The 25,641-nt window shown below is 46.2% G+C and overlaps 1 protein-coding gene across 1 annotated transcript; it reads left to right on the top strand.

The window, feature by feature from the left end:
- Positions 1-5,927: 5,927 nt before the first annotated feature.
- SMIM24 (small integral membrane protein 24) lies at positions 5,928-23,563 on the top strand. The gene is made up of 6 exons (XM_078670939.1): positions 5,928-6,180; positions 10,359-10,485; positions 11,826-11,849; positions 15,048-15,119; positions 19,145-19,201; positions 20,796-23,563. Exons 1-6 carry the CDS (start codon positions 6,117-6,119, stop codon positions 20,887-20,889), a joined length of 438 nt encoding a protein of 145 aa, XP_078527065.1. The 5' UTR covers positions 5,928-6,116; the 3' UTR covers positions 20,890-23,563.
- The last annotated feature ends 2,078 nt before the right edge of the window (positions 23,564-25,641 follow it).

The following is a 25,641-nucleotide window of genomic DNA, read 5'->3' as shown; positions in this document are numbered from 1 at the left end:
TAGGTGCTAAGGGTTGTTGAGCTGGTAGATTCACTACTGGCAAGGCCTTGTCTAATTGATTAACTATTAAAGTTTCTCTGGCCTTACCCTGTCTCTGCAATTCATTAGCTATTTTATCTAGCTTGCTCACTAGTGGTTTCATTTGGCTAGTTATAAATGCCTCCAAATGCTTTTGCAGGTCTAGAATTATGGAATCAAGCCACCTCGGGGGGATTGGGGGGGCTTTAGGTTCTATTATTAGAACCTCATCCTCTATATCTTTTGGCTTATTACCCTTTTTCCAGGCCTTTGTTTGTGAGTTCTTATTTCTACGCTTTTTACTTCTTTGCCTAGGTGTTCTATTTACCTCTGTATTTATAGAGTCTTCGTCCTCTAGTACTAGTTGGGCACAGGGGACAGCATTGAATGAATTGTCCCGACTACCTTTATCTAGTGTATCAGTGGGGTTTAAATCCTCGGTTTGTGTAGGGGTCAGTGGCAGAGAGGTTAAGGTCATAGATATACGTCTCTCTGCACGCTCTATGTCCCCTGCAACCTTCCTTAGCATTAGATCAATAACCGTCGGGGTGGCTTTGTGGGCTACTGTATCACTTGTCTCTGGGCCTGGGTTTTTAGAATTGAGGGGGGTTCCTAATTTGCCCTTAGTAGAGCGAGTTTTAGGTTTAGTAGCCATGTTTTACAGATCACAATAGAGGCTATTTCCCCCTTCCTCCTTGTGTGCTTGAGACAATGATTAAGTCAATTTGTACTGAGGTTTCCGCGTTGAAACCGTATGTTTTCAGTGTACTTATTCAGTCTTGTTATTAAATACCCAGGTCCACCAGTATATAGATCTTCAATCATGCAACATAAAGTCACAGAAAATAGCTTTGGGCAGGTCCAAGGGGGGGTGGCCCGTCCCGTCCCTGGTCGTCCCCGGACGCGTCTTTATGTGCCTCCGGGCGAGGTACAGTGACGCTGCAGGCGGCGTCCCCGAGTCCCAGCAGAGGACCCTGGGAGACGTAGGCAGGCTTGGATTTGCTGAATGCTCCCCCCTCTTGGCGGCCGCGATGGCAGATGCGGCGGCGGGGGAGAGCAAGGCGAGAAAGCGTGGAGTCCAGGCGGGCTTAGAGGTAAACTTTTATGCCCCCAGTCGTTGTCGAGGTTGAGTGACTGTGAAGAGAGTTTGTGAGAGAAATGTCATAGAATGTTAGAACCCAGGACTGGAAAAGGTGTCATGCCAAAAATAGGTTTATCTGACAATCTAATTTATGAGGCTTGAGACCTTATTTAGTATCTGGCCCCAGCGCTTAATTTGTCCCAGGGCCCTCGTCAGGCGGTGACTGCAGCTTGCACCACCATTGCCTCTGCCAACACGGCCAGTGGCAGTACCAACACAACTACTAACCATCACACTCCTACAAGTGCTACAATTCAGACTATTCTAGGCCCTCAAAGCTGTAAGAATGGCTTGGGCGGCAGGTATTAGTCATTCTGAACATATATTGAAATATTAAACAACGGTTGCTGTGCTTATCTCTAAACTAGACAAACAGCGGCACCATGTGGCGCACTTCAATCAGAGCTGGAGTTCACAATTAGGTGCAGGCGCCGAGCACCCAAAACCACCAGCTCAAATTAAGTACTGCCTGGCCCTCTGGTGAAATCAGGTGGCACTTTAACAACGTGGCAATGGGTCAAACATTTTGAAGTCTGGTTTGTCAGCACTGTAAGGGTGGGACATATTGTTTACGATATACATAGAGAGTCAGCTCTCTGCAGACATTGGGTCAGCCCTGTTTAGCCACTGGCTGGTTTCGGACAGCACCTTTAAGCCATTGGTTTGCGGTAGATATCTGTGCCAATGAAATACAGTAGGTCTGTTGCCCTTTGCAATTGGAACAGACGCTTGTAACTAATAGGCATAACTGTCAAGTCGCCCCATGTATTATGTCACACCCCAAGCGAGTCCCAGCGCCTTGACACCCTCATGGATGAGTAGTTGCGTTTTACCAACCCTTGATTGATTGATCGAGTCCCTCATTGATATCCAACATTACCTTTTGCATACTGGTATTAGGGAGCTCGTATTTAGAATGCCAGTGTGAATCCAGCATGCTGATGACTAAAAACCAGGACAAATTAATAAGGGTGAGGCGTGACGTGAAGTCAGTCGACAGCTATCTGCCTGGCCACCATCTCAGGAGTAAGGAATGGTGTTTTCTGATAAGGGCAGCTAATTCTGCAGCTAAACACAGTGCAACTTGCCCCCACCTGTGCTCATCCGACCATCTCTGAAAACCCAGACATGCTAAATTTACTGAAATGTATTGGAACAGAGGAGCATAAGTATCAATGAAAGGCTTTGCGATTTCCAAATAGCGATATTTAGGGAATCGGTATTTGAGAATCGCAAAGCGAGATTTCATCAAAAAATTGCAAATATTTTGCGATTCTCTCATATTCCTAAATTGCGAGTCGCAATTAAAGAATCTCTTCCCGTTCATTCCTATGGGCCAAGAGGCCCATAGGAATGAATGGAAATTGCGTTTGCAAATTGCGAGTTCTTGCGCATGCAATTTCAAGGGTGCATGGGTTGCAAAAGGACACCCTGTCGCACCCCTGAAATGTGCATGTGTGCACATGTGGCGCACACATACATGCCCTAAGGGCATGTATGTGCGCCACATGGCACTTTGAAAAAAGTTGGTGGTAATTTGTGTTTTTTATGCCAACAAAATAGGGAATCCCAAATTTTGAGATTCTCTCATTTGAGATGCCCTTTTGCGATGATACATCTCAAAAGATCTTTTCTTGTTCGCAAACGGGAAAAGGGCTTGAAAAAAGGCTTGAAAAGGGCTTGATACATATGCCCCAGAATGTGTAAATATATCACAAACAAGAAGGCCTTGGGTCTAAAAGATAAAAGCTGGAGAGACCTAGCTGCAGAGGGGTATCCCTTTTAAAAGGCAAGATCCCTCACCCACCAGAGGTGGCCTGCTCCATCATTGGGATTCTCCTCGTGCCGCGATACCTTGTCAGAATGTGTAAAACTAGGACGATCCCAGCAAACTAGGAATGTATGGCGCCACGAATCCAAAATGCTCCAAAACATGAAACAGGGAGGCTAAGACTTCAACAGTAAGGAAGCACAGAGCTGTGTGTGAGATGGGGGGGGGGGGGCGCTAAGAAGTGGTCCTGAACTAACATCTTCATTTCCTCTTGAACAATATGTCTCATTTATTCAGATAGATCTATATGTTCCGGACGTCTCGTGTGCTCGTCGCTCTCTCAGACTCCTGGGATGTCTTACTGATGGCCCTGCTCCTCCTTGCTGGTCTGTTGCCGTCTCTGCTCTCGCGGATGGTGACCCAGCAGTGTCTTCAAGGGTCTCTGTGGTCAGCCTGGACCTGTGAGCTGGTGAGAGGGTCTTCCCCTCTTGCACCCCTTCACCTGCCTGCTCTGGGCTCCTTTAAGTGTGGCCTGTCCTTGCTTCCGATTCTAAAGCTGCACTTGCCTCCAGTTATGGGTCTGTGCTTCATCTCACTGATCCTTAGACCCATGCGTCCTGCCTGTCGGGGTCTGTTCTGCCTTCCAGTGCTATCTGGCCAGTGCTTTCTTCCAGTGACGTCAGACCTGTGCTTCCTTCCAGTGCTGTCTGGCCGTGCTTCCTTGCAGTGCTGTCTGGCCGTGCTTCCTTCCAGTGCAGTCTGGCCGTGCTTCCTTCCAGTGCTGTCTGGCCGTGCTTCCTTCCAGTGCTGTCTGGCCGTGCTTCCTTGCAGTGCTGTCTGGACCCGTGCTTCCTTCCAGTGTTGTCTGGCCATGCTTCCTTCCAGTGCCGTCTGGCCGTGCTTCCTTCCAGTGCTGTCTGGCCGTGCTTCCTTCCAGTGCTGTCTGGCCGTGCTTCCTTGCAGTGCTGTCTGGACCCGTGCTTCCTTCCAGTGTTGTCTGGCCATGCTTCCTTCCAGTGCTGTCTGCCTGTGCTTTCTTCCAGTGTTGTCTGGCCGTGCTTCCTTCCAGTGCTGTCTGGCCTGTGCTTTCTTCCAGTGTTGTCTGGCCATGCTTCCTTCCAGTGCTGTCTGGCCTGTGCTTTCTTCCAGTGTTGTCTGGCCTTGCTTCCTTCCAGTGTTGTCTGGCCGTGCTTCCTTCCAGTGCTGTCTGGCCTGTGCTTTCTTCCAGTGTTGTCTGGCCCTGCTTCCTTCCAGTGCTGTCTGGCCTGTGCTTTCTTCCAGTGTTATCTGGCCTTGCTTCCTTGCAGTGTTGGTTAGGCCTGTGCTTCCTTCCAGTGCTGTCTGGCCGTGCTTCCTTCCAGTGCAGTCTGGCCGTGCTTCCTTCCAGTGCAGTCTGGCCGTGCTTCCTTCCAGTGCTGTCTGGCCGTGCTTCCTTCCAGTGCAGTCTGGCCTTGCTTCCTTGAAGTGCTGTCTGGACCTGTGCTTCCTTCCAGTGTTGTCTGGCCGTGCTTCCTTCCAGTGCTGTCTGGCCTGTGTTTTCTTCCAGTGTTGTCTGGCCGTGCTTCCTTCCAGTGCAGTCTGGCCGTGCTTCCTTCCAGTGCTGTCTGGCCTGTGATTTCTTCCAGTGTTGTCTGGCCGTGCTTCCTTCTAGTGCTGTCTGGCCTGTGCTTTCTTCCAGTGTTGTCTGGCCGTGCTTCCTTCCAGTGCTGTCTGGCTTGTGCTTCCTTCCAGTGTTGTCTGGCCGTGCTTCCTTCCAGTGCTGTCTGGCCTGTGCTTTCTTCCAGTGTTGTCTGGCCTTGCTTCCTTGCAGTGTTGTCTGGCTTTGCAGTGTTGGCTGGCCGTGCTTCCTTCCAGTGCTGTCTGGCCGTGCTTCCTTGCAGTGCTGTCTGGACCTGTGCTTCCTCGCAGTGCTGTCTGGCCGTGCTTCTTTCCAGTGCTGTCTGGCCTGTGCTTCCTTCCAGTGCTGTCTGGACCTGTGCATCCTTCCAGTGCTGTCTGGCCTGTGCTTCCTTCCAGTGCTGTCTGGACCCGTGCTTCCTTCCAGTGCTGTCTGGCCTGTGCTTTCTTTCAGTGTTGTCTGGCCGTGCTTCCTTCCAGTGCTGTCTGGCCTGTGCTTCCTTCCAGTGTTGTCTGGCCGTGCTTCCTTCCAGTGCTGTCTGGCCTGTGCTTTCTTCCAGTGTTGTCTGGCCTTGCTTCCTTGCAGTGTTGTCTGGCCTTGCAGTGTTGGCTGGCCGTGCTTCCTTCCAGTGCTGTCTGGCCGTGCTTCCTTCCAGTGCTGTCTGGACCTGTGCTTCCTCGCAGTGCTGTCTGGCCGTGCTTCTTTCCAGTGCTGTCTGGCCTGTGCTTCCTTCCAGTGCTGTCTGGACCCGTGCTACCTTCCAGTGCTGTCTGGCCTGTGCTTCCTTCCAGTGCTGTCTGGCCTGTGCTTCCTTCCAGTGCTGTCTGGACCCGTGCTTCCTTCCAGTGCTGTCTGGCCTGTGCTTTCTTCCAGTGTTGTCTGGCCGTGCTTCCTTCCAGTGCTGTCTGGCCTGTGTTTTCTTCCAGTGTTGTCTGGCCATGTTTCCTTCCAGTGCTGTCTGGCCTGTGCTTTCTTCCAGTGTTGTCTGGCCTTGCTTCCTTGCAGTGTTGTCTGGCCTTGCAGTGTTGGCTGGCCGTGCTTCCTTCCAGTGCTGTCTGGCCGTGCTTCCTTGCAGTGCTGTCTGGCCGTGCTTCCTTGCAGTGCTGTCTGGCCGTGCTTCTTTCCAGTGCTGTCTGGCCCGTGTTTCCTTCCAGTGCTGTCTGGCCGTGCTTCCCTGCAGTAGTGTCTGGCCGTGCTTCCTTCCAGTGTTGGCTGGGCCTGTGCCTCCTCTCGCTGCTCCCAGGCCTCTTGTTTTCAAAGGGTTAACCATCTTTCGTTGCCATGACTCGCATCAGCCACACTTCGGAGTTTGCCCTCCTCGGTGCAATAAATGAGTCGAGGGGCCGTCCAGGAAGATTAATGCCTTCCCGAGAACATACCCCACTGGTCGATAAGAGGAGGGGCCCCGGGGACCTGTCTCTCGGTGCCCCGCGGTGCAGGGTCCAAAGCTGCGCCCCGCAGTCCCCTGCGAGCACCTGTGTGCCAGCTCCCTCTGCTCGGGCACTGCTAGCGGGCATCGGAGGAGCAGGCGGGCACCCTGAGGAGCAGGCGGGCATCCCCCGGGCACCATGGCCTCCACTTACCCCCTCCTGATGGCGCTGGTGCTCCTCGCCTCCGCAGAGGCCCAGCAGGGTAGGTGACATGGACCCCATCCGCAGGGGTGGGGGCATCGAAGTGGGGCGACTCGAGTGGAGAACTCAGGTGAGGGAGGTATAGCGCCCAGCTGGGGAGCGCCCGCCTTTGGGAGCTATAGGGACATGACATAAGAGGTAGTAGAGGCGGGTGATGCACTGACGGCTCGAGCCAGGCACGAGCGAGAGCGCCGACTTGCTCGGCCCGAGCTCCCCTAGGGCCTTTAATTTAATAACGAGCCGAGCCGCGAGTGACTGATCTCACTGCACATGGAGTGAGTTAAAGACGAAAGGGAGAGAGCATGGGGAAGAAGCAGCGGAGAGAAAGAGAGACAGGCCAGAGGAAGAAACACCTGGTTTGAAAGAGACTAGGCAGAGAGAGGGGGAGGTAAACAAGAAAGGAGAGGACGTTTGGCATCGGGAGTCTTGAGAAATGGAAAAGCACACCCCAAGTTCCCCTCCCTACAACCATTGGCTCGGCGTAGCTTTGGCTCGCCCCTTAAATTCGTCTGATTCGTCAATCTCTATCTTTATTATTTTTATTTCTAAAGAAGTTTGTCAGATGGAGTATCTTACCCATGATATACTCCATGCAAAATGCAAGTTACAAACAATTAATTAATACAGGTTTAAATGTTTTATGAGATTGTGAACGTAGTAAGAGGAGAAAGATGTAGAGACATATTTGTCTAGTATCCTGAATTACAAGTATTCAAAACTTTCGCCATGGCATAAAATTGATATTGGTTCAGCGATGCATCGTCTTTAGCTTCTTGTACCAGACATTTAAATTGTAACTACAAACTAATAGTAATATATTGAGGCCAAGGGTAATGGCTTTGAGATTGAAAGAAAGAGTAACCCATGAGTGAAAGAGAGTACAGAGAGGATAGACAGAAAGGGAGCAGAGACCAAGAACTGCGACTGCTTTAGGTGAAGAGTGGAATATGCCACTTGTACGTGGGGACATGGCGGGAGTTGTCTGAGTAGTGTGTGTGGTTTACGTATATGAAGGTGCAGTTCATTGGGGCTTGCTATTTTATAAGTAGATGTCAAGTTTGTTCCAAATGTCTGGAAGTTTTGATCGTGTGTCTTTTAAAAAAAAAAGAATGTTATCTGAGCTCCCCGTGAAGCAGAGCCGAGCCCACCGAGGCAATTTACACTTTTGAGTAATTTACGCTTCTGAGTGAGATTATTTTTTTTGGCAATTCGCAAAATCCAGGTGTAAATTTACTCCAAAATTTAACATACACTCAGATTTTGTGATTAGCCAAAAATTAGTAAAAATTACTCAAAAGTGTCAATTACTGAAAAGGCGTGTAGCCCCGTACCCTTCAGTTTGGTGGAGTTAAAAGAATGGAGTAAATTTACACTTGGATTTTGTGAATAGCCAAAAAGTAGTGAACTTACTCCAAAGTGTATCTCGCCTGTGTAAATCAGGCCCCAGGAGGGTATTGAGATATTCTTAAAAAGGTCAATAAGCAGCGGGTCATTATCGTTCGATGGTGGGTCTCTCGGAGGCTACGAATATACCAAGGACAGCGGTGGCATAGTTTAAGTCTACGTAAAAGTGAAAGAATTCTTGTACATAGTTTTGAATTTTGCCCGAGAAGGTTTTAATGTGGATGCAGCTATCTAACATATGTTGCGAGCCTGATTAATTTTTTGCAATTCCACCATTTATTAAAGTTGCGTAAGCCTTATTTGAAAAGAATGTCCTCGATCCAAAAGGCATTGCGAGCCGTCTACAATCTGGACTGAGCAAGCGAGGGGCAATTTTAGTTCCAAAGGGGATCAGAGAATGATTGACCAATTCACTTTGGTGTAGGAGGGAGGCTAGAATCCAGACAGAGTTCCATTTGTTGATTAATTTTGTGGTGTGTTAACTTCTAGGGTGACAAAATCTGACCTTTTGCGGTACGTGCCCCAATGTGAAAATTTTGTTGATGGTAGTAGAAGTAGGTACAACCCAAATTGCTTTATTTCTGGTCACAAATGGTTGTGCTTTCTCACTCACCATTTTATTTCTATTCATAGTTTTGTGTTTTAATCTCTGGTACTTTTTGGTGCCTTTGTTGTTTAGATATTTATGTTCTAGGGTATGAATCTGCTGCTTGTGCCTATCTAGTTTTAAGTTGTCACTCTTATTTTCCCCTGCCCTTATGTGAATAATTGTCCCTATGATTGTCCCTTTCAGGGCACCCCAAAGGATACCCGGGGATGTTTCTGTGTTTAGTTTTTCTTCAATATAGTTTATCATGGATCTTCTTATTTGGGCCCTGCTACCATGCATATATAGCAATTAGTTGTTTATTGTCTATTCTTTGGGTTTGGGGCTGGCTGCAATTTTATATTCAAGGGAGATACGCAATAGTCGTATATAATCCTTAGTTCAATTTTTGGAATAAAAGTGTTAGCAACATTAGATGGTACCCAATCTTGGAGAACGTATTGTGTGTGTGGGAGAAGAGTGTGTAATCCTTCCCGAAAGATGTTTGGAAAGTGTGAAAGGTGTACCATATAGGCCCTTGATCCGTTGGGTCTAAATGTATTATTAGATAGTCTGTCTTGCATGACGTCAGTGGGAAGTTTGAAATCTCCTCAGACACTCATCCCTATGCAGCGTACTCACTAAGTGCTTTTTGTAGTATGCTTAGTAGTTCTACAATTGTACTACTAAAGTACTACATAATGCTATTCACTAACCTATGTGCAGATGTATATCTTTTCTTTGTGAAGACTTCTGCCCCAACTGTGTAGATCTCCTCACATGCACACCTACATTTTAGTAATAAATGTGGGGGATGGGAATAGGGGAGTGACTGCAAAGGAGGATACCCACTACTAAACGGGAAGGGTTTAGTTAGGAGTAAGAAGGGTTTAACAGAGGGCTAGGGAGGAATTGAGGGAGGGACTTGTAAGCACCCACAAAACAGTAAGCCAATTTTTATTCACAAACAGTACATCTATAGTTACTACAGCCAAAAAGGACTCATAACAATTGTAAATCGACTCGCAGTCCGACCTGGGGTAAGCCCAGCACCACACTTGGCCAACTACTGGTACTGCAATACGGTCCCATAGAGAATAATGGAGGTAAGGACATAAAATAAATCCCACAGGAAATAATGTTAAATTAAATTAATTCAACTTTTTGAAAAATATATAAAAATGTAATTAGATAGTCAAAAAGTATTTATAAATAAAAATAAATATTTTTATTATAAAATATTTTAATCATCTTTTAAAATGAAAAAAATTAACTTTATTTTTTAAATAATTAAATTAATTAAAATCAGTACCATATACAACTTTTAGTAATTCTTAATACATAACAATAAACATAAAAAATTTTCTTTAGGTGGGGATTTTTGTTTTAAATAGAAATGTTAACAATAATTGTAATTTAATTTATATAATTAAATTAAGTATTTAATACATTTCTCTATAGTTTACCAGCTGGTGGTCTGCAACCAAGTTGCAGAGGTCTTCCCCAAGTACTCTACCACAAGGTTCTTGACATTGAAAACCAAAGTATATTGATCTAAGACAGTGTTGCAGAATAAACTAAGATGAAATCTGCAGTTTTCGTGTTTTTTCTAATGCTCACATCAAGATTAGGATCTTAAACCAGTTTCCAAACAAAAGATTCAGTTATCTAAAATCTTGGATAAGATAACACTTCCTAAAGAGGTACATCTTACAAGTTGATAATTTTTGCTTCTGCACGTATGCCCTCTGCGTTATCCAGTGCATTCAACCGTAGCTCCATGTACCCTCAATGGCCCTATCTTCCAAAAATGTGGGGCACTCATCGATATTGTGAACACAATGTTGATGTTGCATTATGGGTCAGAATCTTCTGAAAGCTTTGTGGACTAGGGTGTATCATTTTCTCAACCTTTTTGCTGGGGATGGCACACTGCTGCTTGCTTCCTCTCCAGGGCCCACAACAAATTTCCATGCATCCAATTCTACAACTGGGAGGAAGGCGACCTGGTGGGTGGTCTTCACCACATTAACAATGGTCGGATCCGTGAACCTCTACTTCAAGAACTTAGGTCCAGCACCAAACGTGCAAGTCCTTAAGAGGATGGATGCTGCCTTATAGACCGGTCAGTCAACGATGGTGTCCTCCTCGGTGAACTCATTTTACGTTTGTGTTTTTTATCCGCGCAGCCAACAGAGCCACTGCTCCCACGAGGGTCCTGCAGCCGTGGTTGGTGGGCCTGACGGCTGTGGTGGTCTTCCTATTCATCGTCTTCGTGCTGATGATCATCAACAGGGTCTGGTGTAAAAAGAAGAGGTAGGTCCTCTAGGAATCGATTACCAATCAGAGTGATCGGCTATTGATAGGTGAGGCCTCCCTGGAGCAGGTGACACCTGAGGTGCAGCCCAGGGACGTAATCTCAGATTGCGCTTTTTGTGTCTGGTACTAGATGTATTTGCTTGCTGTTTTTATGCGGTGTGTATGTGTGTCTGAGTTGTGTGCCATGTGTATTTTATTCCGACAGTTTGTGTTTCCGGACTATGCATATCTGTGTGTGTCAGTGATGTACGTGTACATGTGTCTGTGAGCACACATGTATCAGTATGTTTTGGAAGTGTGTCTTTGGTTTGTGTTGTGTGTATTTGGGGGGATTTGTGGTGTGTCCGCTGCCAATGGGTGGTTTGTGTGCATGTCTCCATGTGTGTTTGTGTTCAGTTTGTAGTGTGAATATTTAATGTAGTGTGAAGTATTTGTGTTGTTTGTGAGTCTGTTTTTGTGGCACACATGTAGCATACGTTCATGTGTGAGTGTCTCCGAGGGGTTTGCAGTGCACTTATGTGCATGCATCCTTTGTGTTTGCATACTATAAAATTGTACATAATGTGAGTTATCTGTGGATGGTGTGTTTATTTGTATTTGAGTCTTTGGTAGTAGTTTGTGGTGTTGACAGTTGTAGTGTTTTTTTGTTCTTTATTTGTGATGAATGTGATTTGTCTGTGTCTTTAAGTGTCTGCCCTGGGGATTTCTAAAGTTGTGAAAGTGTGTATCGTTATGCAATGTTGAGTGTAGTTTTATGGCCACACTTATTCAAACACACCTGGGTGCAGATGTGGTGAAGCAAATGTGTGTGTGGACCGGAGATGGGGAACCTTTGTGCAAAGTTACACTCACCCTCCTTACTTTGCATAAAACCTGATATTGTGACTTTTCAAATCTGTGCATGTGCTTCCTAATTTGCACAATCCAAAAGTAATAATCCACTAATAAATTTTACGTACCAGAAATTGTTTTGTAAAACTACCCAGTGAGCAAGTGTAAACCTATAGACATTTTTTAAATCCTAAGAGAAACTTGCTGTTTTCATATTTCCATAGGAGTCGTTTTGCGTACGAATCATTATCTAAAGGATGACGAGGTTGATATTTTAAATTGTAACACTCAATTTTCCTTTCTGAAGATTCTGCACACTTTCACTATTAAGTGCATTCTAATAAAAACTAACATTTTTCACATTTTATTGAATTCAAATTCATTGCTACTAAAAATAGATGTTCTGTGGGTGACCTGAGTCACTCGCGGATAGAATAATTGTGTTACACTGTTTTCATGGACCCCTCCAGTTTCTTAACACATTTCTCTTTCTTCTCCCTCTTCAGGCATGAAGAGCCAATGATCTCCAGGTGAGACTTAACCACCCCAGAGCCTTTGTATACATTTTATATTTTCCAATCACTATTTATTTTCATTGGTTTTGTCGATATAATGAACAGTGGTTTCTGTGCCTCGTCACGGTAGGCCTTCTCCCACAAGAGACCCATTCGGGTAGCACTATTACTGAAATGTAGAGAACTGTTTCCTATTTTTATATTCTAAATTCCGTTAGTATTAAACTATTTTTGATGAAAGTACAGATTGATTCCAAACCCCTTGGCCGAAGCAATGCAATTTTTTTATAAAAAAATGCATGTTTTATAAATGTGAGTGAGGGGGACACTTTTGCTGCCTTTCCCAGACCTTTGCACTATTCTCACTTCAGAAGCCTTGAGAAAGGTGCACGGGAGTCGTAACACGGCTTGTTTTGTCTTAATAGTCGTAAGCAAGTCAAACACATAGGAAGCCGGACAAAAGCAGTGAGTGTATTGGGAAAACATAGGTACCTAAACAGGAAGAGAAATAGGGGGCGTGTTGTAACTTACATAAATGGTTATGGACAAATTAAATGCATAAATAAATAATACATTCAAAATATAAAATAATGTATAAAACATCTCACGACACAAAACAGCTATTCGTTAATTGACTTTTCTTGACGAGACATTTGAATTCCTTCCTCTAAATATCTGATCGAGCCCAAAGAAACTGTTTAGTGGTAGACTTGATAAACCAGCGAAATGTCTTCTTAGAACTATATATACAGAAAACAGATTGGGTGCCATAATCTCACCAAAACAAAGAGATGTGTTTTGTGGCAAGCTCTAGGTTGGAAATGATTGACAGCTGGTGCCACCATCCCCAGCCTGAGACCAGCTGCCATGACAGAAGTCCCCCTGATGCAACCTGAGCTGTAGTGTCTGTATGAGAAGCCTCTGCCATTCAAAGTCCTCTCCCAAACATGGCCAGGTCAGAGCCCTGTACCTGTCTGAAAGAAAAAGAATATGGAATGGGGGAAACAAGCCCTTTGGTCAGAAAGACTCACAAAAGAGACAAACTGCAGGAAACAGGTCTGTTGAGTCTTCTCTAAAGCACACACGACAGCTGTGCTGCCAACAATCACATGGTGGACTGTACTTTTTAATAGAGTAAAATCAAATGGACCCACTGGAAATTGACACTGTAGGCTCCCAGGACCTACCTCTCAAGTACAAGCCCAACTTTCTACTCTTTCAGAACCTTGCCAGCGTTTCGGGATATTTAGTGGTACAATTGAAAGTTACATAGCTAGAGGTCAAGGTGAAATGGCAAAAGAACCGCCAGATTCACACAAGGCTTGTCAAGGACTGGTGAAAATCTTTCAATCCTTGCAAATCATGCTCCTGTGATGGGGCAGCTGACAACTTGCTCTGCAGCTTTACAATAGTTGCAGGACATTCAGCTTTTATTTATAAGTGGGTTTGTTGGAAACCAGAGCTTTACCCGCCAGGGTATTGGCTGCTTACCCCTCCTTCGTCCCCTAGTCAGCAGCGGCTCCTCCACTGACACGGATGAACGTCGCCCCACAGGACAAAAAAATGATGACACAATGTTATTATAATTTTCTTTTTCCCATACTTACCCAGTTTTCTTTTAGGGGCGCGGCGGGGCTGGGCTTTCAGCCAGCAGGCTGAGGAGTGGTGGGCACTTTCTAAGTGCGCATGACGGTTTGGCCGGCCAAACAGTCATGCGCACTTAGCATGTTCTCCACCCGGCTGCATTGCACAGCCTGGGTTGAGAATATACCCAGGCTCATAGTCCCCGTCTGAGCGCCGAACCACGGCACTCAGACCAATCACGGAGCTGCTCTCATGTTGGTGACAGCAGCATCGTTATTGGCTAGGGGAATCTGGGAGCCTGTGTGCTTCCCGCTTCCGTGGGACCATGAGTCGTCGACTGAAGAAGGACGGAGGCAGTGGCCAGCAGGGAAGTGCAATGTTCTTCTTTCGTAGCCCCCTGCCTCACCACTACTGCCCCATAGCAGCCGCCACTGTCCCAGTGCTCCTATTGGCTGTTCATTCTTACTCTCTCCAATTTGCTTGTCGAGTCGACAGCATTGACCGTCAAATATATTGCAGCCACTAGATGGCAGGGTAGGTTCACTATTCTTAACTCCACATCTACTTACCATGCAATGCAGTGTTTACGATGACGTAGTAGATTTAATATTTTCGCCATATGATAAATTAATAGCAAAATAGTGACCCAGAACCTTAGAAATCTGCAGTCACAATGTCCTGATGAGGTTGTGAGTCTTATTTTTGTCAAACATGCGGCCCCTCCTTGAGGGAAACGGCCACTACAACGAGGCCGTTTCAACGAAAACCTTAACCACGCATGTATTACAACGCATGCGTGGTTACAACTACAGCCTTTACCACGCATACGTTTACTACGAAGTACGTAGTAAAGGCATGTGTGGTAAAGGGTACAAATAAAAAAAGGGGGGTTGGGGGGGCTTGGCCCCCCCCCCAAAAAAACACTAACCTTTAGAGGAGATGTGCAGGAAATCGGCGGCGCTGGTGAAGGAAACGGCCGTTTCTTTATTTCTACGTATGACGTCACCACGGAAAAAACGTGGAGAAGGAAAAGCGTGAAAATAGTATTCCGTAATAACGCATGCGTGGTAAAGGCATGCGTTACAACGGAGTTCGTTGTAAGATCATACAACCCTCCTTGATGTCTCCCACACCGAACCCCTGGGATATTTCTGGGTCACTGGACGTGATGTGTGGTTCCTTTTGCCACATAATTTAGCAAAAAATGCTTTCTAGTTTGGCCTTTAATTGCTGTAAAAATGGAGAGGCCCTGGATATTTTTAACCACAGAGAGGAGAGTAACATTCTGAAAAACTGTGACCTCATCTGGCCCTTTCAGTGCCCAAAATTGAAGCAACTCGCTCATAATGAGTGAACTCCTGGTAGGGGGCGTGGAAAGGGCTGCTTCTTCCTGGAGGGCAGGGGTGAGTCTCTAAGGCCATGGTCTGTGGATCTGAAGGTCGGTGGTTCACTGAAGAATTGAGTGCTAAGACCCAATATTTGATCTGGTGTGACTTAGCTGCTCTGTATATACTTGCTATCTATGTTGTGAACATTTACCACTGTAAAGCACTCTGATACCTTCATGTCTAGCTAGCAATATATAAAACTCTAAAATAAATAAATAAATAATTATCTTCCTTCCTTTAGGGCGGGAGAAAACGCCTACGATAACAACGCGATGGAGCTGGGAGAAGATGGGGAAAGGAAAGAGCTGTCCAAGTAAGATGTTAATCACTGAAGGGGAAAGGAATGTGCTGTCCAGGTGAAAGGTTAATCACCAAAGGGTAAAGGAAAGTGCTGTCCAGGTGAAAGGTTAATCACCAAAGGGTAAAGGAAAGTGCTGTCCAGGGAGAAAGGTTAATCACCAAAGGGGAAAGGAAAGAGCTGTCCAGGGTGAAAGGTTAATCACCAAAGGGGAAAGGAAAGAGCTGTCCACGTGAAAGGTTAATCACCAAAGGGGAAAGGAAAGAGCTGTCCAGGTGAAAGGTTAATCACCAAAGGGGAAAGGAAAGAGCTGTCCAGGTGAAAGGTTAATCACCAAAGGGGAAAGGAAAGAGCTGTCCAGGTGAAAGGTTAATCACCAAAGGGCAAAGGAAAGCGCTGTCCAGGTGAAAGGTTAATCACCAAAGGGGAAAGGAAAGAGCTGTCCAGGTGAAAGGTTAATCACCAAAGGGGAAAGGAAAGTGCTGTTCAGGTGAAAGGTTAATCACCAAAGGGTAAAGGAAAGTGCTGTCCAGGGTGAAAGGTTAATCACCAAAGGGGAAAGGAAAGAGCTGTCCAGGGTGAAAGGTTAATCACCAAAGGGGAAAGGAAAGTGCTGTCCAGGTGAAAGGTTAATCACCAAAGGGTAAAGGAAAGTGCTGTCCAGGTGAAAGGTTAATCACCAAAGGGTAAAGGAAAGTGCTGTCCAGGTGAAAGGTTAATCACCAAAGGGTAAAGGAAAGTGCTGTCCAGGTGAAAGGTTAATCACCAAAGGGTAAAGGAAAGTGCTGTCCAGGGTGAAAGGTTAATCACCAAAGGGGAAAGGAAAGAGCTGTCCAGGGTGAAAGGTTAATCACCAAAGGGGAAAGGAAAGAGCTGTCCAGGGTGAAAGGTTAATCACCAAAGGGGAAAGGAAAGAGCTGTCCAGGGTGAAAGGTTAATCACCAAAGGGGAAAGGAAAGAGCTGTCCACGTGAAAGGTTAATCACCAAAGGGGAAAGGAAAGAGCTGTCCAGGTGAAAGGTTAATCACCAAAGGGGAAAGGAAAGAGCTGTCCAGGTGAAAGGTTAATCACCAAAGGGGAATGGAAAGAGCTGTCCAGGTGAAAGGTTACTCCTCGAAGAGTAAAGGAAAGTTCTGTCCTGGTAAGATATTTTTCACCAAAGGGAAACCAAAGAGCTGTCCCGGTGAAATTCAAATCACTGAAGAGGTCAGGAAAGCCCTGTACAGGTAAAAGGTTGATCATTGGAGGAGACAGGAGGCATGGCTTGGAGCGTCAAGATGGTGGTCGCGCTCTAGGAGTGCTCCGGACCACTCCGTCATCTGCCCAAGTTTGCAGACCCATTGGCAGACAAATTTCAGCTTTAAAATAAGATACCTTCCCGCTGCCACTAACCCATCGGCGGGTTCCTGTGGAGTGTGGGACCGATGGACGACCACATGCGACCAGACTCACCCTGAATCTGCGAGGCGCGCTCCAAACAAAATGGCGGAGCGAGCGTGCTGCCTGGTGCAGCGGAATGTATGACGTTACAACGAATTCCGTTGCAACGCATGCCTGTACCACGCATGCGTTACAACGGAATTCGTTTTCCACGCATAACCTTTACCTCGAATATTCCTTTACCACGCATACATTTACAACGTTTTTCGTTGTAAATGTATGCATGGTGAGGGCATACTCTTTATAAAGGTTATAACTCTCCCCTTAAATGCCCCCTGCCTCCACTCCTTATATTTACCCCTGCCCTTAACCCTTAATATATATATTTTTATTTTACTAAAATGCCCCTTACCTTTTAACTCGCCTTCTCTCCTTCTTTGGTTACGTCGGTCGTACTTCGTTGAGAGGAAGCGGAAGTTACTTTCCGTTTCCTCTCTAACGACGTTGATTGCTTCAGCTTCGTCTTCAGCTTCGTCTCTTCAGGTTAGTTTTTTTTTTTTGGGGGGGAGACCCCCCCCAGCCCCCCTTTTTATCCCAACGTTTTTTTTTTTTATGGGGGAGACCCCCTAAACCCCCCCCTTTTTTTCTTTTCATTTACCACACATGCCTTTAATACGTATTTCGTAGTAAAGGTATGCGTGGTAAAGCCTCTCGTTGTAACCACGCATGCGTTGTAAAGCATGCGTGGTAAAAGATTTCGTGGAAACGGCTTCGTTGTAGAGGCCGTTTCCCGGTGCAGCGGAGTGCCACAGACAGGCCCCCTGCTGACTCCCCTACGGGGGTGACTCCTGTGTTCCGGCGCCCTGCCGGTGCTCTCCGGAGTGGTCAGGGACCCCCGGCGAGCGCCGAGACACAACCGGACAGAGGGCGAGGTCTCCAGCCTGTAGGAAACAGGCCTGGGGTCATTCGCCACTGAACGAAGACAATCGGAGTCATTGGCCCCGGCCTGAGGCGGACGCTGTCAGCCCGGCGCGGCCCCTCTCAGGCGGACCGGTGAGCGGTGGAGCCCAGGAATCAGGGGTGGCACAACTGCAGTAGCCCCAGCTCCCCAAAGAAAGACCCTGCGCAGAGTGAAGCTACACCCGGAGGGTAAACAAGACTGACTTGCAGTGGAGAACGGGCCCTCTTCGCCGAGGGGGGATCGAGGGGGAGCCACTGCCTGACTCCGCCGCTCCACCCAATTGCAATAGAGGATCCTGCGGTGCTTTCTGGCATGCGTTCCCTCGGCCTGGCGCTGTGGGAGGTGACCCTGGCGGGGGGGACCCTGGTTCCGGTGTGCGGCCCCTACTGAGAGAGACCCAGGACTGCCTGATTGCCTCAAACCTCCACCCGGCTGATTCCCGTGCGAGGAGAGACTCCTGTGCCCCAGCACACCATCAGAGCCCTCCAAAATGATCAAGGACCCCCGGCGACCGCCGGGGTGCAACCAGACGGAGGGCGAGGTCTCCTTCCTGACAGGAGCAGGCCTGGCTGATGAGGTGTGATGCCCCGAAACAGGTCCCAAGACGCTTGTTTCCTATCCAAGGAGGACCCAGCTTGGCAGTTCCGTCTGGACTGCTCCCATGAGGAGCAGGGTCAAGGCTGATTTGCATATGGCTTGATCCAAACTAGGATGGCATGGTGAGCAAAAGAATGATGGATTTAACCCAGATCTCTTGACTGAGGGTGAATGTTTGATTTATTCAGCATTCTGTCCGTCATTGGTTTCCGCAGCATTTCTCACCTGCCAAGGCATCTCTTTCCTTAGAATATCTCAGGTGTCTACTGCTGGCCCCTCCTTGAGCCCCCTAGGGCTCCCATTGGCTGTTCATTTCTACTCCCTCCAATTATATTTAACTAACAAGTGGTTATTTGTTAAATCAGACAGCATTGACCGTCAAATACATTGCAGCCACTAGATGGCAGGGTAGGTTCACTATTCTTAACCCCACGTCTACTTACCGTGCAATGCAGTGGTTAGGATGACGTTGCAGCTGTATTATTTCGCCATGCGATATATTGAAAGCGATATAGTGACCCTGAACCTTAGAAATCTGCAGTCACAATGTCCTAATGTGGTTGTAAGACTTATTTTTGTCAAACATGCGGCCCCTGCCTTGATGTCTCCCACACTCAACCCGTGAGATATTTCTGGGCCCCTGGACATGATGTGTGGATCCTTTTGCCACATAATTTAGCAACAAATTCTTTCTAGTTTGGCCTTTAATTGCGGTAAAAATTAAGAGGCCCTGGATATTTTTAACCACAGAGAGGAGAGTAACATTCTGAAACACTGTGACTTCCTCTGGACCTTTCAATGCCCAAAATTTAAGCAATTATCTCTTGGAGAGTGAACTCCTGGTGCAGGGTGTGGAAAGGGCTGCTTCTTCCTGGAGTGCAAGGGTGAGTCTCTAGGGCCATGGTCTGTGGATCTGAAGGTCGGTGGTTCACTGAAGGTTTGAGTGCTAGGACCCAATATTTGATCTGGTGTGACTTAGCTGCTCTGTATATACTTGTTATCTATGTTGTGAACATTTACTGTTGTAAAGCACTCTGATACCTTCGTGTCTAGCTAGCGCTATATAAATCTCTCAAATAAATAAATATCTTCCTTCCTTTAGGGCGGGAGAGAACGTCTACCATAACGACGCGATGAAGCTGGGAGAAGATGGGGAAAGGTAAGAGCTGTCCAAGTAAGATGTTAATTACAGAAGGGGAAAGGAAAGTTTACAGTCTTTTCAGGAAAGGTTTTACGTTTTCTATGGTTATATGATTTCCTGAAAAAATGTCGCCTTTGCCCGTCCACATCATCTGATAACACACACCACATGCTCTCTCCACATCATCAGGTTATATTGAGCTGTTCTGTTTGTACTAGTTGATTAATTACCATTAGATTCCCCATGTTAGTCTAATGTTCTGATTTGTTACCTTTGCCTCAAATTGGGAAGCGCTCTGATATCCTTCAGGATCAAGTTTGCGCTATATAAAACTTTATAAATATTTTTTTTTTTTAAATGCATGGACAAACCACTTTCAATCCTGGAGTAATGACGTCTTAGGGCTTGATGTATGATTAGAACATTGGAATGTTGGGAGCGCCATTGAAAACAATGGAGTGCTCCGGGCTTCTAATGGCTGGTATAAGCCTGGAGCTCCAACATTCCAATGCTTCCTTGTTCACAGCTCTTGCTGTGAACAAAGGCTTCAGGGAGCCTGAGGCGATTCCAATCCCCTCACGCTCCCATAAGGCTTTGTTTTTTTTGTTAGAACATTCTGTCCTCTAGTGGCAGAATGTTCTAATAGCCTTATAGCCCTTCGTAGATGGGCTATACCGCTATTAAAGTCCCTCTCCCTTGTTAAAGGCCCTCGCCTTCGGCTCGGGGCCTTTAACGCTGGAGAGGGCCTTTAATAGCCGGTATAGCCCTCTACGGCGGGCTATAAGGCTATATTAGAATGTTGGGAGCGCCATTGAAAACAGTGGAGTGCTCCGGGCTTCTAATGGCCGGTATAAGCCCAGAGCTCCAACATTCCAATGTTTGTTCACAGCTGTGAACAAAGGCCTCACGGCGCCCGAGGGCGTTTCAATTCCCTTGGGCTCCGTGAGGCATTTGTTTTATTTGTTCAAACATTCTACCCTCTAGTGGCGGTATGTTCTCCGGGCTATACTGACATTAAAGTCCCGCTCCCTTGTTAATCGCTGGAGCATGCCTTTACTGGCCGGTATAGCCCACTGCGGCAGGCTGTAAGGCTATAATGGACTTTCTGGTTGCGCAATTTGTTTCTGATAGCATTCCAAATCATTATAATGGCCAGAGACTGTAATCTAGAAAAGATCATTGTGGAATGCTTTCCCCCGCAGTCCTCCATCAGCCATGGAAGTTTGCTGAGTGCCCACATGAAACAAGGCAACTGCACTGCATAACTTCAGCTCCTGCAGAGAGGCTGCCAAGATTATGGCTCCTCGGAAGGCACAGAGATCTCTGCAGGCACGGCGAAGGTCTAAATATGGTGACCAGTGATCCAGCCAGAAAGGCAAAGATCACCCTAACACCGTAACAGATGGCATTCCACCCTCCAAACTCCATATCAGGCCCTTAGTCTTTCATCCTTCCAATGTCAATAAAATGCTTGCTATTCTGTTGGGTGCATGGGCCAATTTGTGGTTGTGGTGTGTGTTGTATGAACAATGTTGGTGTTATCTAAACTCAAAGTCCCACAGAAGACGCCATCATCTGATATGTCTTGTCCCTCCACTTTGCTCTATACCAGACTCAATGAAGCTAAGCTCAAGGACGCCCCTGTGAAGGTCAAGTGGCAAACAGACGGAAACCCAGAAGAAGGAGAAAAAATCACCTCCATGTAAAGTGAATTTCATCTATTCGAAGCTCCCGGCGAACTACAGGATTCCGGGATGGAAAGGAATCTGACAGTGACCTCTGACCCTCAGGGAGGAGGGTCTGATTATTGTACTGAACATTCTGTGATGTTGTTTGCTGTACCACCTGCTGGTGTGGTTGTGCCTTCTTCTCTATACATTTGTTGAGCTTTGTGTATCCAATATTAGAGCTTATTAGGATTGGTGAAGGACTGATCGCCCCAGCGTGTCATATCAGGGCCTGTCTGACCACCTCAATGTGTATCATTGGGAAACATCCTTTACAACGCAACTTTTACCACGCAGTGCTTTTACATCGCAACTTTTACAACGCAAACCTTTACAGCGCATTGCGCTGGGGGGCGCTTTAGGATAGGGAATAGATTTAATTTACTATCCAACACCTTCCCCACTATCCACGGGGACTGGAGTTGGAATAGTAAACTAAACTATTCACTATCCAGCACCCCAAAGTGCTATGCGTTTTAATGGTATGCGTTGTAAAAACTGCGATGTAAAAGCATGCGATGTAAAAGCATGCATTGTAATGTCATACATCCATATCATCAGAGGCAGACTGACCATTTTAATGCAACATCCAAGGGCCAGACTGACTACCTTAATTCTTTATCTAAAAGCAGTATGGACCACCTCAATGCTTCATCTCAGGCCAAACTTGTCGAATCAGTGATGTCTCTAGGGGGCAGACTAACCACCCAAATTCTTCATCAAGAAGAGGGTGACCATCTCAATGTGTCCTCTCAGGGACAGACTGACCACTTCAATAATTAACTGATGGGCAGCTTTATGACTTTAATATTTCATCCTACTGGCTGCGTGACCTTCTGAAAATTTCATCTCAAAGGAAAACAGACAACCTCAATTTTTCATCCCAGGGACAGATTTGACCACCTCAATGTGTCCTCTCAGCGCCTGAAATACCTACATAATGTTTCAATTTAGGATCAGACTGGCCATCAGAGTGTGGTTTCTCCAAGGCGGGTTGACCACCTCATTGTTCATCTCAAGGGCAGACTGGCCACCTCAAACCTTCATCTCAGGGTCAGTCTGACCACCTCAATGTTTGACCCCAGCAGTTGTACTGGCATGAGGCCCTTAATGACACGGAGCCATCTTGGAACTTTTCATGTTGTTTGCCAGGAGTGGCTGAGGTGGGATTGGCCAAGAAACACACGTAAAGAGAGGGTCATCAAAATGAGGAGGCCAGAGGTGTTTGCTGGGCCCAAGGGTTCCTCGGTGGATGTTGAGGTTGGAAAAGGAAGTCGCGGGCATTGCCAAGCTTTTAGTCTAGCATTTAGAATATGAAAATTAGGGCTCAGAGTCAGGGCCTCGTGTGCATGGCAAAATGTGGATGTTTCCCAGAATGCCTTGCCCCTAAAAGAAGAGTATGGCTGGGACAGAGTCAGTCACTTCTCATGTGAGATTAGCCAATCACGCGCTACTTAAAACCTCCAATATCCTGGATGATGTAACCCTTGAGGTTGCTGCAAGTGGATTAGGGCGGGTAAGGAAAAGAGTCTAGGAGACGCGCCTTGAAGTCATATAGTTTGGAAAGCAGCACTATACGGGCTCCTACATCTGTCATACAACATAGTAAAACCCCCACTTTTCCATATTATAATCCTGAACTACTCTTCAAATGCAGCAGCTAAAACTTGGTAAAACCATCATTGGAGAAATCTGAGGTCTCAGTGTAGCATAGTGACAAGGTTTTTAAAAATATCATTTAGTCAAAGGGGACAGAGAGGACATTGTATAGATGTCCCAGCACCGCCCTCCCTAATCATGTGAACCAAGACTTTTGTGATACATTTCAATTCTCAAAATGTTTTATTTCATTTTGTCATTCTGGTAATTTTCCTAATAATTGTGAGTGTTGTAGCTGTCCAAGGCGTGACAAATAATAAAATCAGTGTGGAATAAATGACTCTTTGTTTCCTCCTGATACTGGGGTCATATGTTGCTTCATTCATGCAACAAGAATGTCAAGTTTCATTGCCATCTTTGTGATTGGTGCTTATCAAGGAAGGACAACGAATTATTTTGGGATTTCTTTATGTCCTTGGAGGGCAATTAAAAACAATTCCTATATTCACAGTGCCAGGGTCGACCATTGACTCTGCTGATGTGCCAATCAATGCTTGTCTCACTGAAGAAAGGAGACCATTGTATGCATTCTCAAGTGCAGGCGTGTCCCACAATAAAGACATTCAGTGTTCACACTGTCTCTTATCACTCTTCCATCTTGGAAAATGATTTGCGGTGTGATTTTCCTGCTTGACATCCTCAAAGCGGAGCAATGGAGACCTCTTATTAGTTACAGGTGGTTTGAAACCTGCTGCAACACACTGTGTACTAAAATTTCAACATTAGGAACACATTTGTTCCCTTGTAAGCAGCAAAACAAAAAATAAATCCAATTGTCAACATTGTGAACATCAAATGTCAGAATTTGTATATTTTTCCACTCGCCTATAATCGTCCACCCATCCACCTGCCTTTTTGTGCTTGTATGTTGTAATGTACTTTGTGTTTTTAGGTATATCTGCCTGTATACCTGTGCCGCTCTGTGTTTTCTAAAGACACACAAATGATGGATGGAATGCAGAACAAATAAAATCATTTACCCCAAGTCAAGAAATCTGGGCCTAAATCCATTGTGTTTTTTACTCCCTGTACCATTCCAGTTTAGACCCAGACATATGCAAATCAGTCTTGACCCTGTGCCTCATGAGAACAGTCCATCCCGAACTGCCAAGCCATGTCCTCCCTGGGCTGAAAAAAGCATCGTAGTACCAGTTTTAGGGTTTCACCCCTCATCAGCCAGGCTAGCTTGAATCCAGTGGCACAGTTTTCTGTGCACATGGATACCTCTTCTTGTGTTGTCTGTTTGCATGTGCATGCCTGTGTGACTGCTGCTCAGTCTGTTTGGTGGTCTGAGTCAATATTGCTCGATGGACATGGGTGTATGTATGCGTTCTGCTCTGTACATACATGGACGCCAGCTAATGTTTGTTCTGTCTGCATGTATGCATGCGTATGTTTTGTGGGGTGTGTGCCACAGGTGTGCATGAATAAATAGTTGAGAATGGTCAGACAGAAGTGTGTACCTCAGTCAGAAAGCATCGTAGATGTGGATTTAAAATTTCCCAACTAAAAAAGTGTCTGGAAGGGTGGGATGACCACATTTTGAGGACGAACTCTTCCCATGAGTTTCTGATTTGCATTAGCTGGGCCTTTTTTTACAGTGGCACGTGGACTATTTACAGGAATTCATTCCATCACTCTCTGGGTGTTTGATTGCCAGCAGAATGCCTGGAAACCTGAGGCTGGTGCAGCTTTCCAACCCTACTACTGAAATGCTTGTGAATTCCAAAAAGTAGTACATTTGGACTCATTCAAGGAGTACTATTATGGGTGCAGATTTACTACTTTAATAGTAAAGCAGTTGTTTTTCTCTATATTTAAGCTTCCGCTCCAAAAAACGAACAAGTTAAAAGCTTTTTATCAAATGACAATGACGAGAAAAGCCACTGTAACAGCAGATTGACTCTGGGCCCCGAGACTCGACTGTCAAGCCAAGAATAAATTTGGGGTGTGCCACCCCGCCCCCACCGAAGCTACGCCCCTGCCCACCCCAACAAGGCTTGGCATTTCTCCCTGGGAACTCATGACTAAGGTCATGCACTACACAACAGCCTGGAGTCCTTACTCTGGGGTCATTTATTATTTATTTTAAGTGTATTTCCAATGCACACACTCTCCGTCTCTGCCACAAAAAGCCTTCATGTTGGAGTGTCAAATCGGTGCATATAGGAAGGGGTCCACGTTTCCATGTCTCGCATTTTACTAATCATTTTATCAAGTGACTGACGGCCCTAAGTACTAAGCCTGCGTCGCAAATAGAGGAGCGGATCCCAGCAAATTAATAGGGGAACCGAGCTGAGCTAGTGATCAGCCTTTGGCTCTAAAAGTACATGCACGTTCAATGTTGTTTTGAAATGAAATGGAGTTTTATAAAGCGCATTACTACCCAGAGGCCTCGTAGCGCTGAGGCAAGGTAGATAAGAAGATTCCTTTATTACGGCCTCCACTCTGCCACCACAAGTACACCGAGCACAGGGCACAGCGCACTTCGAACTCTTCCAGTCAGGCTGCTCTTGTCAACGTTCCAAGACAGCCTATGGGCTAAACAGCAGGAATGTACCAACTGGGTAATAAAGGGAGGGAGGAGCGGGGGACAAAGGAAAGACTAATAACCAGTTTCCCAAGGATTCCCACTATAACAAACCAAGTAAATAAGGTGGAATATAACACGTCTTCCCCCCTAAAAAGCAAGGAAGAAAAGTTGAGGTTGAAGTTATTGCATCACAAAGTGTTTATGCAGTTTAGTTGAAATTATGGGTCTTTTGATGCAGCTTCTTTGGTGAGTCGTTAAGTCTCCGGGGTCAATAAAAATGGAGGCGCTAGCAAGAGTTATGACCTCCGGACTTTGGTTCCTCGCTAGACGGTCCATGCTCCAGTTTTGACCATTCTCAATGATTACAGTGTTGTTTCTGATTTGAATGATTCTTTTGGGTTCATATAACTTGGATTCGTTATCCCCATGAGTGTGGGGTTTTTCACGGCCACCCAGGCTCCTACGGCCCACCTCTGGGGTTTGACTCCATGCTTGTAATCGTACTGATCTTTGTACTTGGCCTGATGAGAGGCAATTCT

The sequence above is a fragment of the Lissotriton helveticus genome, chromosome 12 (assembly GCF_964261635.1).
Source record: "Lissotriton helveticus chromosome 12, aLisHel1.1, whole genome shotgun sequence".
In the NCBI taxonomy this organism is placed as follows: Eukaryota; Metazoa; Chordata; class Amphibia; order Caudata; family Salamandridae; genus Lissotriton; species Lissotriton helveticus.
The sequence above is the reverse complement of the archived record's forward strand: the minus strand, read 5'-3'. Positions and strand labels throughout refer to the sequence as shown.